Source organism: Argiope bruennichi, chromosome X2 (assembly GCF_947563725.1).
Source record: "Argiope bruennichi chromosome X2, qqArgBrue1.1, whole genome shotgun sequence".
Classification (NCBI taxonomy): Eukaryota; Metazoa; Arthropoda; class Arachnida; order Araneae; family Araneidae; genus Argiope; species Argiope bruennichi.
The window spans coordinates 88,069,642-88,087,365 of NC_079163.1; the positions used below are offsets into that span (position 1 = coordinate 88,069,642).

At 27.8% G+C, this 17,724-nt stretch overlaps 1 protein-coding gene across 2 annotated transcripts in view; it reads right to left on the reverse strand.

Annotated features, from left to right (window-relative positions):
* Window positions 1-17,724, reverse strand: part of LOC129960598 (alpha-N-acetylglucosaminidase-like) — a 159,079-nt gene that overhangs the window by 79,981 nt on the left and 61,374 nt on the right. For both annotated transcript variants that reach the window (XM_056074100.1, XM_056074101.1), the window contains exons 6-8: window positions 11,381-11,528; window positions 4,562-4,632; window positions 963-1,124 (exon numbers count right to left, since the gene is read on the reverse strand). In XM_056074100.1, the coding sequence (XP_055930075.1) occupies window positions 963-1,124; window positions 4,562-4,632; window positions 11,381-11,528 (381 nt within the window). The remainder of the gene's footprint in view (window positions 1-962; window positions 1,125-4,561; window positions 4,633-11,380; window positions 11,529-17,724) is intronic.

Below are 17,724 nucleotides of genomic sequence, written 5' to 3' on the forward strand. Positions count from 1 at the left end.
CCATAAATCGTTAGTTATAATTGGTAAAATGTTAATATGATAGTTCTAGTTAACTGTTAATATAATAATTAAATTAAATTTAGCAAGGAACTGAAATAATAAAATATATTTGAGAAACTCTTCATTCACAATATGCATAAAAATATAATTTTCAAACAAAAATTTACATTTTATTTAGCAATCATATATATTTTTTCAATAATTATCACAATCATAAACAATTGCCAGAATTTAAGAGCAATTTTAAATATTTTTGACACCAGTGAAGATTTCAGCACAGAATTATACTTTTTTTCAACGTTAAAGATTTTATCAAGCGTTAAGCTTGAATTACGTATTTATAAATATTAAGTTGCTAATGTAATATGCTGATCAATAATCATAAGTGACAGTAGAATTTCTTGAATTACGGATTCCTACTTTAAATAAGAGCGCTTCTTGTCTTATATATGTGCGAAAATATTCCTATTCTAGTTATATTTTTCACTATCAGAATGTTAAAAACCTATGTTGCCTCAAATGTTTTACTGGAATTTTCCAAAACAAATATATAAACTACACAATCTCTAGTTTTTTTCAAAAGTATTTATAACTAATTATTGCTTCATTTATTTTATACGCTTGAAATCAAGAAAAACTGCGTGCATATATGGCTCAGTAATTTATTTTCAGATTGCTTGTAGTGATTTATTTGTTACGATAAATAAATTTATTTATCATATAACAATCTGTTCAATAAATATCTCACGATACCATATTAAAAACATTTTGAAATCGATTGCTTATCCAGACAGGAATGATGTTCAAGAAGCACAAACAACATTTTAATATATTTTAGGTAACATACATAATTATGATTTATATTCGACTGTAACCTGATGTGAATTGATTTCAATGGCAACAACGGATATTATTTTCAATACAATTTTAAATAAGGATAAGCAATTGTGTTTATCAATAACCTCTTAAAGGCAGGAACTACTCTTCCACTAAAGGCTGGAAGTACTGGAGTCATCCCAAAATCTCTCATTCGTTTAAGAATCTTATGTTGGAGATCCACCTGAATTCTGTGCCAGTTATCCGTTAATGGTCCTACCCAAGCTTGCATGTTTCCCATTCTGTTCCTGGAATGACACATACATGTTAATTCTTTTTTTTTTTCAATATTAAGAGAGTGTGTTGAAATTCAGATTGAATTAACTCAGTTAGAGATGATTATTTTAAAAGTTTAATATTACATTTCATATGTTCCGATACATTTCTTCTGGCAAAATTAAAGAAAGGTTTAATGATATTTTTCATACATTTATGTAAGGCAAATAAAAATACTGGATAATAAATTCATTTATCTCATTAAATGATAGTTAATATTTCTAAAGTAATTAGTTCCTTTCGAATAAGCAAAATGGAGTAAATTCATGCCTTGATCTTCACAAATATATCCAACTAATATACACACACACGCTCACACACCTAGAGAAAAGCAATCAGAGATAATTCGCGGAATTTCATATTCTCTTTACTTTTCGATTTTACAAAAAGAAGTAGCTAGATTTTCTAGTGAAAATTGTTATAATCATTTAATTTAATTAATGATTCAAATAGATAATTTTTTCTAAAGTTTTGAAACGTTTCTTGAAACTACTATTTTCTACTACATTTTTTTTATTTATTTCTGCATATGATATAAATAATTATTTGAATATGAAATACAACAAATCATTAATAGATATTTTAAAAAAAAAAGACCCAAATTAATATGAATAATTGTTTATTTGTTTGTTGCTGTTTCAATTACTTTTTTAAACATAGAAATTACCTTTGCAGCAACAACACGATGAATTGAAAAATATTCATAAAAGTCGCCCATAATGAGATGTATTTTGTTTGTCGTTTCCAATTTGTCTGTGTTTATAAAATTTCGATTATATTATATTGATATGGTGTGAAAATTTAGAGTAAAGAACCAGTTCAAAGATCATGTAAACAATTTTCTATGGTTGGTTATGAATATTAGAGACCTTACACATTTTTTAATTAGATGCATTGATATACAATATTATACAGACTAACTTACAAAGCCGCGGTGACCTGAGGATAAGTTCTCGTCTGGGGGCTTTAAGTTCGATACGGGATTCCGACGCGATACATGACAAATGATGGTTCATTGTTGGGACCAAATATCTTTTCGCTTGTGTGCCGGGGAAGCTTGGAGAAGGAAGTGCCAGATCAAGACCGTCCTCGCTATCTGGCCACCGCTCAACATCACGAAATATGCCCCAGAATAGCCATAGTGTTGTCTAGGAGTTGAAATAAGAAGGCCGCGATAGGATATTAGACTAACTAAATTACTTTGTCTAAAAGCATACAATATCTTAGAAATGAAACTTAAATTGACAGATATTTGCAGAGGGATAGACGAAAATCTCGCAGTAGCTTTAAGTGTCTAAACTTGTTTTTATTGAATTTTATTCCTCTCTATATAAAATTCTATTAATTAAAAAATATTCAACTCAAATAAAACCAGTGTTTTGCAAAGAAAACTGTGATAATTTATTAGTCTTACAATAAATATTTTGGCTAAACCATTTAACAAAACTAATAAATAACGACTGATTGAGTTCGACTTCCAAGTAATGTTTTTCATTGACAGAAAATTCTAAGATTTTGCTTTATCTGACATTCCCAGAATCAAAGAAATTTATCAACAGAATTTCGAAAATAACCCAACTTCTCCTAATAAACAAAAAATATGTTCAAACAGTGATTCATTTCTAGCATGGCAAATATTTCGCCAAGTCGAAGAATCTATAATGGCAACCTAAAAATCGATAAATTGTCGTATCATCGTGAAAAACAAGATGAGCTCCTTTGTGAAACGGAAATGCGAAAACAGGGGGATGCAAAAAAACTTCCGGGAATCTCTCTCTACTTAAAAAATTTAATTAAAATATTTCACTTTTGGTAACCGAATATGGAGTTGCAACCCATTCGCCAATCATCTTCCAGGATTGATAAAAACGATGGAAGCAAGAAATAAAGCTGAATCCCTGACACCGGTAGAACCTTTCTGTAGGACACTAGCTGCGTGGGAAGTAGAGGTAATATGACCTATCCCCATTATTGCACTCCCTAGGAAACGCTATCCCCAAATTTTCTCATTTCCATTTCTGAAGCGACGACGATAGGAGCTCTAAGTTGGTAAGTCAAAATCTATATTCAATATAAGCCGTACAAATATGATCATAATGGTAAGTTAAACATACCGATTTATGAAACTTTAAAGAATTTTATTTCCTTATTTACTTTTGTATTATTTGCGTTTGCAAAACTGGGAACGTGGGAACTAGTTTAAAGTGTTTATAAACCTGCGATCCTAGGCAGTATACATTAGGAGGCTTTTTCTCTCTCATCTCATTTTTACTTGTCTATTGACTTTTATATATTAAGATATTTTTGATTTAATCGATAATTTGATATATTTACGAATAATTTGTTATTACAGTAATGCTATGAAATTGTGTATGTTTACCTATTTAATTATTTATTATACAGTAATGCTATGAAATTGTGTATGTTTACCTATTTAATTATTTATTATACAGTAATACAATGAAATTGAGTATGTTTACCCATTTAATTATTTATTATGACTGCATCCATATCTGCAATTATTGCAATATATAGTATATTGCATTTAAACTGATATTTTGAGTTTATAAATACTATAATAATTAATTGAAGGTTACGAAGCAGATAGGAAAGTGATCAGTTACACTGCTTAAAGTATAAATATTATCATAATATTTTGTAATTCACAGAATTTTTACTTTTCAAAAATTTCTTTGGTAACTAGGTTAATAACATTTTTTTAATCGACCTATCTGCTCTCCTCTTTTCCACTGACCAACTGCTTGATTAGAAATCTAACACTGATTTTAAATAAACCATTAATTTCTGATGTTTTCAGAAACAATTTCATGCAATCCCAAGTGACGACCTTGAAATTTTCTAACAAATTTTAATTTGGAAGTTTATTTACCAATAGCAGCAACCCAGAGAGTATTCTTTTTTAACTTACCTTTACCTAACATTTACTTTACCTAACATTGCCTTTAGAAAAACACAAAAGTACGTAAATATCTAACAGCAATGTGTATGAAATATTTGTTAAATTCTTTCCTGCGTCATAAAATTCATGAGATCTGAAATAAGGAATCAATGTTTATGAGACCGCTGCGATATTTAAAACTTTTACTTAAATCGTCCATAAATACCTTTATTCTATATTTATATGGTCGCGTGACTGATATTTAATATTCCTTTATTACCCCCGACTTTTTCAAGTATGAATTACACTTGGAGAAAATACTGTATTTCTCAAAATATTCGGTTTCTGTATTTTAAAAACTCTATACTTTTGACCTTTTAAGATCTGAAAATTTTATTTTTAAAATTACGAGCTTCTGTCTATTAGTGTGCTAATTCGAAAATAGAAAGGGGTAAAGGAATAAATACATTTTAAAAATGAATAAACGGAAAACTTTTGATTTCAACATACCAAGCTAGAAACGCTGGACCTGTGACGAATACATCGATATCATGAACCGTAAAATTCATCTCTTTGAAAATCTGTAAATGAAACATAAAATTATATGGCATATAAATAAATTCAAGAAATTATCAAATAGAATTCATGTTATTTTCACATTAAAAATATATAAATTTATAAAAGTGCCATCAAGAAAAATTAGATATGCAAACGGGGAGGATTTGATATGTGTTAATTAGAGCAAAGGAATCACATTTCTCATAAAAATGTACAGAGAACCAATTTCTATTATCTTACATTTTTAAAAAAAGTTTTAGAATGTTGAAATGAGAATGTTGTTAAGAGGTATCAATAGAATATAAAAAAATCGTTATAAACATAATGAATTTTCAGAAAGCTTCAAAATACAATTTTCAGACAACTTCATAAAAAAATTTATGAGCACTTTTATGTATAAATATAAAATATGAAGAGCAGAAACAAGAGTGTTTCTCAGATATTTACATTTGTCATTTAATTAAAGATTATTAAATATCATGGTTTTACATTTGTAAATGCATAAAATGTCAAAATTTCCAAACGTAACTTTTTTCATTGCTTTGCTTTGAAATCGAAAATAATTATATTTAAATTTTATTTAGGTTATTAACTACAGACTGTAGCCTAAACATGAGCTAATAAAGTAAATATTCCAAATTAATGTTCTTATATTGAAATGTTGATAATCACCAATTTCCAGTCTTATTCACTATATCTTAATAAAATCACATTTATTCTGAAATTAGTCGTCTTTGGAGCCCAGCGGGTTCTCTGTAGACATTGGATAGATTTAATTTCAGTTAAGTCGTTGAAATATAAATTCATGTACATTATGCTACTAAATTGTTAGACATTAAAATATTATTTTAATTCTCTTACATACGATCTATTCATTGTGAATACGAATGGTCGCAACGGGATTCGTTCCATGACATCATAGCGCTGTTAAAAATGTAATTGTTCAGCCATATGTCTTCTAACTTTTACGGTATTGTAACTTCAATTTTTTATTCGTCTTATATATTACATAGATATTAAACATAATCTTTCTTCTTTGACTTTCATTAATGAAAAAATCATGTGATCAAATCTTTGATGAAAAAATGAAAACAGTCTGACTTTCAGGGCAAAAATGTAATCAGTTGATGAAAATTAGGTTAAAAAAATTTAAAAAATGCCAAAATTAATGAAAAATTTGTCCGCCTTTTAAACTAGCATCGTTAGCCTTTTAAACTATCATCATAGCAAAAGATAATTTTTAAAATTTGTAAATGGTACAAAATTAATTTTTGTGAAATAATATTTTCGAAATAATCGCAGATAAACGCCAAAATGGAGCTTAATTTTTGTTTGTTTCTTATGGCACTTGCCACTGACAAGCCCGCTGTTACGAAGACAGCGATTTAAGCCTGAGGGGGAACGTCTCTTATTTTTTATAGCAGCGCCAACTAGGGCCAAGAGTACGACTTTGCCACTCACGCATCACTCATTCGCTTGCACAACCCCTTTTTACAGGAGGGCACATTCACACATTTCACAGATAGAACAACAGAAGAACAACCATGCCCAAACCGGAACTCGAACCCGGGACGCCCAGATCACGGGGAAGACGCGCTACCCCTATGCCAGGACGCCGGCGCTTAATTTTTAATTAATTAAAATTAAAATGTCAAGAAAATCGCTCTGAGATGTAAATTATTATTCTCCAAAGTAAGTGTATGAGCCAAATTTGGTAGTTGTAGATCAAATGGTTCTGCTCTGTAGAGCACAAACCTCATACACATTCATCTTAATTATTAATAGAGGTGAGGACTTTAAAGTATCTTCTTCTCAGTTAAAAATAATAAAGCATTCAAATGAACAAAAATGAATTTAAATACGCTGCAACACTGAGTTTTATGGAATAAAATATTTTTTGCATGCTCTTATTGATTTCCTCGCTATTTTACATTTTCAAAAATGAATATCGAACAATATATCTTCGTCAATACTAATTTAATGTTTTCCTTTAGTTAATTTCATTTAGTTCTTTAGCAATGAAGGTCAAAATTCGCTATTTTTAAAATATTAAAAAATCTTGGAAAGAAGTTCGAAGCTTTTAACTTATCAATATCAACGTATTTTTGTTTTAATAGCAATTTGTCAGAATTTTTTTATTCGGCTATCACGGGAAAATGTTTTCCATTTTAAACTTTCTGTGAGATAATGTCGGGTATTCGTATACATTTTATTAGTTTTATAATTTTTTTCTCATATAAAGAGCACTGAAGTAAGAATAGAATGAAGCATCTAGCTGTCGATAGATACTCTTTTGAGGAAATATATATATATATATATATATATATATATATATATATATATATATATATATATATATATATATATATATATATATATATATATATATATATATATATATATATATATATATATATATGCACTTTTGGTGAAGAGATTGTTATCAATTTGATGCCAAGTTAAAGAACATATCTTTTTTTTTGTTTGTTTATAAATAACTGTGCTGACAGATAATGTTTTTCTGCACTCATTCAAAGTTCAAATTTGCCTGAAAAAATCAAGAAAGGCTGATTAAGTACTAATCTTGCATTCAATGTTTAGATCTTACTCTAGATTAGATTAGAACTAGACAAATTTATGAAAAATGGATTTTTTGCTACTTCTCATATTGCCATTTCAAATGAATCTACAAAAAAAGTGAAGAAATTTATATTTTTATTAGATAATGATAAAATTCTGAAAGTATGAAAATAGTGTTTCAGTTTTTCGTTTATTTTTCGCTTCCTATTTCCGCCAGTTAATATTATATTTTCCTTCTTTATCAAAGGAATTTTGATATGCAGTCGAATCCATTTTAATGTCGCAAAACAGAGTTCATAAAAAACACAGAAGGGCTGACAGTGGCCTACAGAATGTTCGTCAAACTGCTGATCAGTAAGAACTCTTTGTCACACTTCGACGCCTGCTGTATCTTCATTTCGTTCTTAATTCAGGAAATCTTTGACGGATTCCATGAAGCAAAAATCTTCAATCAGTGCAACTGTAAACTCTAGTTACTAGTGTAGGAATATGTCAATTTTATGACACTTTAGTGTAACATAATAAATTAAATTGACTATTATAATCCATACGATAGATTAAAAAAATAAGAAATTGATACTTTAATATCTCTATATTGATATTTACTAACTCTAACAAAAGTGATAGTACAAAATATAGTGTACGCCTTTTCAGATAAAAATTTTATTACATCATTTGTAGAAGATTAACAACTTATTATGTATTACATGCAAATTAGTAAATGATTTACTTGTATTCTGCATATTTTTCTTTGTAAAAACTAACAATAAATTTCCAATAATGCTTATAAAATCCTGCGCGTGACACTACCTTTTATACGTGCAAGAAATATCTTGAGGATTAGTGAAAAAATCGACTAAATAAAATGTTTTATAATGGCTGCTATTGGGGAATTTCCCTTTTGTAAAAAAAATGAGCAACATTAGAATATTCAACTATTTTATTATAATAGCATAAAGAAAATGAAATTGTATATGTGTCATTTGAATGTAAATACAATTATTAAAGAAGGAATTCAGATGTATATTCAGTCGAAAAAACTCATTTCTGCTAAAATTTCTGGGTTTTGTACAAAGATGGAATAAACTGTACTATAAATAGAATTAATTTCATTTAGCCCTGAAATAATCTATTCATGCAACAACTATCCTTGTATTTAGATACCGGAAACTTTTAAAACTAAACTACTCCAATAAAATAAAAATTAATTAAATAACTTATGCAATGATTAATACGTTTCTATGAATAAATTCATCTGAGAATTTTTATCTAGATAAGATATTTTTTTATTTATCCCATTTCAATTTTTATTGCAGAAAAATTGAAATGGAAGAATTTTCTTTTCGATTTAACACTCGTCATATTTAAATTATTCATGAATAAAATGCACTCACCGATATAATTAGCCAAAAGGGGGAGCATTTGTTCGAAATCATTTTTAAAGCAAAAATTTTTCGGTACATTTTACTCTAAACTGAGAAATGGTTTCTTATTCCTTCATGAATGTCGAATATGATAACACTAATTCATATTTTATTTCTTATTTTATCTTATTATCTTCTTTTAATATTAAGTTCTACTGGTTACTTTTTTTTTCTTGTTCACGATGTATAAATAAAGTATTGTAAGTATTGTAGCGTCAAAAAAATCGAAATCGAGATTTTGACCAATCTCCATGTTTTAGACCTCTTTGATTTTGCAAAACACGTTTTTGACATTATATTTGTCTGTGAAAAAGATAACTCAAAAACACTTAGAGCTAGATAGTTGAAATGTAGCATATGATTTTAACATTGTGACCGAAAAACATTCAGAAGAAATCTTTTTGTCCGATTGCCGAAAACAAATTAACACTATAACTATAGAATATAGAGAACTACATCAATAAAATATGATAAGCAGATTTAATATTTGAAACGTATATATGTGTTAAATTTGGAACGAAATCCGTAAAAGGGTTGGCCGTTTTCGGTCTGTACTTTCAAAAGCATGTAAACGCGATAACTAAAATCCGCAATGACTTAAATATATGAAATATGGTATGTGATCTTGAAACTATAATTCTAATTCTGTGTCAAATTTTGGATTCAATCAATTGAAAATAACATGGTTAAAACACAAATAAGATTTTCGAGCATTGGCATTTTATTGCTAAAATGCCAATGATTACTCACCAAAACAATCGCTGAGAATCACACAATAGAATCAATAAAAATGCTAAATCACGCCAAAGATCAATATTTTGCAACTATTGTTCAACAATGCATTTGGGACCCTACCCAACATCCACAATTTTATAAGAAGAAAGTGGATAACACCTTTCTTAGAGTATGAGGAAAAGTTTCGAGAAATCCACATCCGCAGGTTACAATAGAAATTTTGAAATGCAAAAGAATTTTTGCTATCGCGTAGTTTTGTCAAGAAAAAGAAATAATTTAATATTTATCCAAATTGTGATTATTTTTTTTAAATGATGCATAAAATATTCCCTCGAGAAATATCCGGAATTCAAGCGCAAAAGCAACCTTGTTGCTATAATTGCAGTGACATAGTATTTATGTCACTGCAATATTTTTGCTATAATTATTGTAGTGAGAATATTTTGGTCACGGCAGTAACTTTAGTTTGCTATTGAATACTGCAGCAAAAATTGTCTTTCACATGAAAAATAGAAACAAACTGAGTGTAAATTATATGTATAAAAAATTTATATTGACAAATTTTTACCAAGTGTTTTTGATCAAAATATTTTTTTTGACTTCTCATAGCAAAATAGATAATTTAAAATGAATACTTTTTTATTTATCATCTGAAAAGTATTATTTTGAAGTGCTTATTAAATAGAGGAAACCTTAAAAATTACGTCATTCAATATCGCATAATTATTTACGCTATATGGTTTATATATTTATGGAACATTTAAATGTAATAACTCAATTTATTTACTAACAGTAATGCACATCTTCTACGCAATCTTTATTACTTAATCTATATTTTTATATAAAACTAAAATCAAAAGAATTTTGCATTCAATTATTTCAGTTCTTGATAAAAACCGAAAAGCAATGCAATAAGCATGAAGAAAGATAAACTTGTTTTCGAGAAAAGATAAAAATGTTGAATAAGGTACTGATTTTCAGTGAACTTATTAAATATCGAAATAATTTTTAAAATTCACTCAAATTCTTTAATGTGATTGCAATTCAAGATAAGTAAGCTTTTACTAAATTATTATTACAAAGCACATTACATTGCCTTTCACAATAACAAATTCACCATTTCGTATCCTATTGATTTCTGTTTTCAAGTAAATTAAGAACGAAATAATCCTTAGATATTTAAATGACATCTTGTGAAATAAAGGCTAAAAATAATATAAATTTTGTATAAAAATAATATAAATCTATTTTATTAGATAGAAATAATATTGAAAGTGAGAATGGTAAGTAAAAAAGTAAAAAGATTCGTGTGAGTTAAGTTTTGCTTTTGGTGTTTATGTTTCTTTATCTTCTTAAGCGAGTTTTTACTTCATTTTAAAGAAATATTTAAAAGTAGATCTTAAAAAGTAGTAGCAGAAAATTAAAAAAAAAGAAGAAATTTTGCTTCCTTTAAGTTTTTACAAACAAATGAGATGAGAGATCAGATTTCGTTTCAAATTAGAAAAGTTTTGTAACACAAACTTAAAATGAAAGAGAAAAGCTGGCATATTAAAGAGGTATTCCAGCCTTGGGGCTGCTTCAAAGAGGAAATGTGTTGTTTGTTTTTGTCTTATGTTTAAAAGCTAACTATTAGCTGAAAATAGTTCTATTCCCCTGCGTCATTTGAAGGCCTCCTTTTCACAGAGGACAGCTCGATTTTTTTTTAATTATAGTTTTCTTTCATAGACATCTACAAATGTTTTCTCTTTTTTATAATTCATATAAACTCCAAGAAATAACTAGTAAGAAAATAAAGATAAGAACCTGTACTGGTTTTTTTTAAAGATTTTTTTTTCAATTTTCTTGAAAATATTGTAAAATTAGTGTTGTTCTTTATTTGCACAGAAGTCTTCATTTTCTCTTTTCATGCCATTGAAATTTTTTTTCCGTGAATTCTAAAGAGGGCATGCTATATGCTTGAAAATTTAAATCTGAAGCAATAAAGTTTATTTAACTTTTAATAAGTTTATTTAATTTATTAAAACAAATTTACCTTATAATAAATGGCTTCTTGTGCTGTAAAAGCAAGTGGTAAGTTCATACCATTCAAGGCCATCCAATCGATTTCTTTTTCCCATCTGTCCCAAGTCCACCAAACGTAAGAATAACTAGATGTGCAAACATTTTGGTAATACCTGTATCTGAAAATAACAAAAAAATTATAATTTATATAAATCATCTAATTGATTCTTAATAAGACATGTTTTGTGTAAATTAAGCATATAATGTTGCTATTTTTATTGTACATTAACTGACGAAAATAGCATCTTTAATCATTTTCATATGTGAATTTATCTAATATAAATTATTATTATTTAATAATAATTCGCAAATATTAAAAATATATGATGTAGAAATTATTACTTATTGAAAAAAAGTTTTTATGTAATCGATTACTTTTGAGTCCTGTAAGCCATTAAGGGAATAATTCTTACAGAATAAAAAAGAAAGCGATTTTGTTTTGAATATGTTTGAACTATAGTTCTATTTTAACAAAACCTTAATTAACTTTTCTAAGGAGTTTTTCTGTGATCAGAAAATGCAACACAACATAGCGCAGAATTTTATCTAATATCAAAGAAGGTAAAGTATTTTAAAATTGTTGCATAATTTGTATCTTAATAATGTAAGAAGTAAATTAAATAAGGTAAATATCAAAAAGAATTATGGTTTCTTTGCTTACAAAGGAAGTGATAAAAAAATCTCTTTTTTCTTACATTATCGGTTTTAATTAAAGAAGAAATTTCAAGTATTTCCAAATTAAAATTAACTATAACTGACATTTGAAAAAGAAACTAAAAGATAATTTCCATTCGAAATATCTTCATAAGATATTGGAGCATTAAATGTTTTATTATTCAGTGCGAGCCTTTCAGAGAAACCCTATTTAGATTTAAAAAAATAAATTATTATAAAATATTTCATTATTTTGCAAAATTGAGGAATAGAGTTCAGGTTAAAACTCTGAAAATGTAAGTTTTAATTTTAAATCTGTAAAACATATTATCTTACCCAGGTAGGAATACTAATATATTTTTTTAATTTCTGAGTTTTTTTTTAAAGATGCAAATAGGTTATTTAGGACAAAATTCAAATTTGAAAGCGTTACATAAATTCTTTATTTTTTTTAGCAAAATCAGATTAAAAATTTTACTTTCAAAAATAAAAAAAGGTATTTTATCTCAAGCTGTTAATATTTAAAATATTATAAATCAAAGTTGAAAAGAAATTGATAATAATGAATTATATTTCATCCTTTTTACATTCTTCTAACATTTTTGTGCCATCTGGTAAATTTATAAATATTTTTGCAGTAAAATTCATACTTTTACTTTACAGTATCTTAAATATTTAACTAAATTTATAAATGCTTGAAAACATTCAAAATTTGCAAAATAATATCGAATTTAAAAGTTAATAATCGTTCATTTTCATAATTATTATACATACAGTTAATAATTTATTATGGATCTCAATTATGTAAAGATAATTACGAAGGTACTTATCATGATGTAATTAAACGTCGTTAATTTTTAAATATTTTACCTTAATTAGATAATTAATTTTTCCAACAACGGATGTAATAAATTCATTTGAAGCCATGAAAGATATCCTTTGCATATTCTTTCCTTCCCAATATTCTTTCTCACTAAAATGTTAAATAATTTTTGTAAAATCGCTCATTTGTGAAGGAAGAAAGATCTTCCAAAATTTCTCTAAGTTAGGTGTTTTTGTCTTCTGTCTATGGAGAAACATTTCTAAAAACAATTTAACTGGATTTTTAAACATGTGTTTGAATGTAATGATTATATAGACATATTTCTTCTTCATTTTGTTTCTAATGGTACATTCGAATTCTTAAAATGAAACAGCTACATTTTAAACTATTTATTAAAAATTTTCAGTATTCTTATAGCATTTTTAGATTTAGCAACATTTTTAAGAAAGGCATAATTGATAGTATATGTTTCATATTACTGCAGGGAAGACCAGAGCAGGTTGACACCAATTTTGATTGCGATTATTTATTTATTTTTTTTTGGTAATAATTAACTAGCTTATATGTATTCTAACACATTCTAAATCCTTTTTCTAGTTTAAACCGGAAGTAATAACAATTCGGTTAAAAAATAAGCAAGCAATATCGAGTTGAAGGAGCTAACTCTATCGGTGTCAACGTGCTCCGTGGCCGGGGAAGGAATTTTATTGAACTAATGTTTAAATAATTGAATTTAACTAAAAATTGCACTTTTTTTCGAATTTAGGAACATTTAATCAAGATAAACGAAATGAGATCGATTTCAAATTGCAAAATTGTTTTTACATCTTAGTAGCCCCAGTGTTCAAAAGCTGCGGCAGAAACGTTTTTAAATCATACCTTGAGGCAACTGCTATTTCAGCATTACTGGAGAAAACAAATGCATTTATTATTTTAGAACTTTTCTTGAGGAAACTCACCTTCCATTCTTGGGGGCTCTTATAGTTAAAATTTTAGCCACGAAATTTTTAAAAATTTTTCTTATCTTCAATTAACAGTTTCACTAATATAAAATCATTAACCTCTGGATTTTTTTTTCTAAACTCAAATAATCCGAGTCTTCCATCAAATCACAGTTGATATCAAAATCGTCTTCATCGCGAGACACCCATTCATTTTCTTCACTCTCAGAATGAAAAATTTGCCTCCTGAGTTTCATTCTCCGCATATCATCTTTCGCCGCTTTTCTACTTTTTTAGCTTACCTTCTTCATTTTTTTAAAGTGTACGACTTTTGTCTTGGTTTTCACAGTTGTTTGTTTCTTTAATTCTAACGGCTTGTTTTTTATTTGAAGTGAATCTTTCATTGGGTATCTGTCAGAATAGCAGCCTGCCTCTTCCTCTATTCTTTTCTTATTCCTCGTCTTGTGCTAGCTTTTGATAATCTGATGCTCTGATATCGCCCTCATCATCTGACTGCGGTTCAAAATTACGAGGTCCGTACCCAAAAAGCTCTAGTGTTGATTTAAAGTGGGGCGCTGATATAACTAAACTTCTATGAGTTTAGGCACTTTCCGTTTAAATGAAAGAACAAACTGATAAGTAAAATTGCGTACTTCTTTCTAACTGATACCAAAATAAACATTTGAAGCTCGTTTTACATATTCTGCCAGATATGCTTCCTCCTGAGAGCTGAAAAACTTTCGTATTGGCAGGTAGTGGATAAGCACTCCCGGCTTTTGAAGCTTTTTGACAGTAGCGTTTTAGGGAAAGCAAAGATATCCAATATTTTTAGCAGCCTTTATGCGACAATTTTTTATGAAATACCTCTTTTACTGCTTCAAAAATGGCCTCCCGAAAGTCAAAGTTCTATTTGTCATATTCTTTCTGTTTCTAACCATGACTGAAAAAAAATATTAGTCCTCGACATCATTCAAATCACTAGGTCAACCTACCCAACTGGTACCAACTTGCCCTGTCATGCAATTTTTTATTTTAATTCCATTTTTTTTCAGAAATATTAAATTAATTAAAAGGCATATTCTCATGAATACGCTCATGAACGTCAAAATATTAAATGTATCACGCAATAAACTTAACTGCTAATATTGTATATTCTAGAAGAAAATTAAGTGAGTGATAAATAATTACTTTTCAAGCAAAAAATAATAATTTGACCTCTAGTCAAAAAATAACAATTTGACCTCTAGTGTCTGCAGTTCGTAGGAAACTGACTACAAAACTTCCGAGCGTATGAAGTGATACTTCCTGTAAACTCTATTCCCACTTTTACTGCCATTTAAGGTTTTTTAACAATATTATTAGCCGAGTGCCATTTTGCCCCTGGCGCTAACCAGCCCCGGTCTCTCCTATTTGCAAAGCTCATTAATTTTTGTAAAATTTCTTAATTGTGATGGAATAATGATCTATCAATATTTCACCAAGTTAAGTGTGTTTGTTTTCTATCTGAAGAGAAACATTTCGAAAAAAACATCTTAATCGGACTTTTAATCATTTTTTGAGAATAATAATTATATAGATAAATTTCGTTCTTTTTTGTTTCTACTGGTTTATTGGAACTCTTAAAATCAAAAGCAACATTTTGAATCATTTATTAAAACTTTTCAATATATCCTATAGCAAATGCAAACGCCTCATATGGACAAAAAGATTAAAATTTTTTGAATATGTTTGCACAAATTTATAATCAAAAATGAATCGCAATATATACTCTCATAATTGATTTAGTTTTCGAATTAGAATTCAAGTATTTCACTTCATCAATTTTACATTATCGTCTCCTACTGCCTGAAAGAGATTCCATTCTATTACAGTTTCATTGCATGGATATTACTTAAATGCTTAAATGCTTCATTTTTGAAGAAATCGGAATTTTTTCTTTAGAATTGTCTTTATTTACACTAGCATAACTGGTCGCGATTTCAAAATATTGAGTATAATAATTTAAGATCAACTTAATTGAATTTAAAAATATAAAATAGCGGCTTTTACGGGAAAATCCTAATTAATTTGTCTATTCGTTATATTTTTACAAATATCTAAACTGATAGGAATGATTCACAAGTATTTTAGCATTCAATTTTGAATTACCTTTGACACTAAGTTTACAATGCTTCATCGAATTTAAGATTACAAATGAAAATGGAGCTTTTAGTATTAGCCTGTATAAAATGTACCATAAAATTCGAATGACATATAAAGATATATTATGTTCAGTGGCCTTTTGTGTTATAGCCGAATTTTACGCAACATACAAGGCAATATAACGCACATGAACTGAGATAGACAGCAGTCTAGACATCTAAATGTACGATTTCATGCGGGTCTCTATCTGTGCCTGCGAACCAAAGGTTTGTAACTAACTATTCATAGCCACGTGTATTCAGAATAGAAAAATCCAGCTGTTGTTTATGACTTAAAATTGATTGCAATAAAGCTCTTCTTGCAACTTTGAAACATAATTTGAGTAAGAAACTAAAAGTTATCAAGCTCATCTATCTGTTTGTTAAGTTAGAAAAGTGCAGATTTGAGGAAGAATAATTTAGAATAATGTTGATAAGAATGTTTAGAATAATGCAGATTTCAGGGAGGAGTTTAATATTATTTAACATATTATTATAATATTAAAAATATTAGAAGTTTTCTAATATTAAATACAGATCTTCTAATAAACCTTCTTAAATATGATATTTTCAAACTGTCTGCGTATAATTTAAATTGCTGCGAATATTCCTAAGCTTCTTTTTTTAAGTATTGCTAAATGATTTTGCATGTTATGTTAATAGTGTACACTATAATGTTAATGATGAGATGATGAGTTAATGTTAAATGATGAGATCAAAATAATGATGTAGAGTGATTCACGTGACAGAAACTAAGCGGAACATCAACCTGATTTTCTAATAATTATTTCATTACCAGAAAACAACATAGATGATATATTATATGATATATGTTTGATATCCGGGACAAATGTTATGAGATATATGTGTTTGATAATACGTCCTTAGTTAATATACAATAAATTTTATTTAGCTAACAATTTTAGTAATTGTTAGGCCTTTGTCTCTGTTCAGTTCTGTTGATAATTTAAAGAGACTTGATAGCCTTTTTTAAATAAAAACAATGACATCACGTCTTTTAATAATAATTTTTTTCTAACATATACAAGTGATGGAAATTTTGAAGTAAACACATTCTTCATAAATCTAATGAGAACAATGAATATTTAAACCTATTATTAGTTAACATGCAATTATATTATAAAGAATGTGTTCATTCCAGCTTTTATTACTGTCTTTAATCTATAAACACATTAAAGCGGAGACAAAAGCCTTAAGGCTTAGTCTCCGCTCTTAAGTAATGTTGGACATTTATTAGAATTATTAATTAAATAAAACTTATTGTATATGGGCGTGTTATAAGACACGTGGACTTTATAACATATGTCCCTGTGTTGCTTTCTAATTGATGGTATTGAGGATTTATATTCTTCACATAGATTATTTTCTCTGCATCATTATTTTGGTCTAATTAGTAGTCATTATCACGCTGAATATTATTTTTATAACATATATACAAAATAGAATAGCAAAACTGATTTTTCAAAGGAAGTTTGAGAGTTTCCGCAGCAGGTTATATGAAATGCAAACACTTTTGAAATGTGACATATGAGAAAGTTTATGAATAAAAATTTTAAGAAATGTTGTAAAATTTCTAATATTTCTTTTATAACTTTCCTCTTTATTTCATTATTTTGAACAATATTACGATAATAACTCTCTTTGAATTTATTATTCTATGTTCATAAGAGGAAGTGCAATAATAATAAACGTTTCA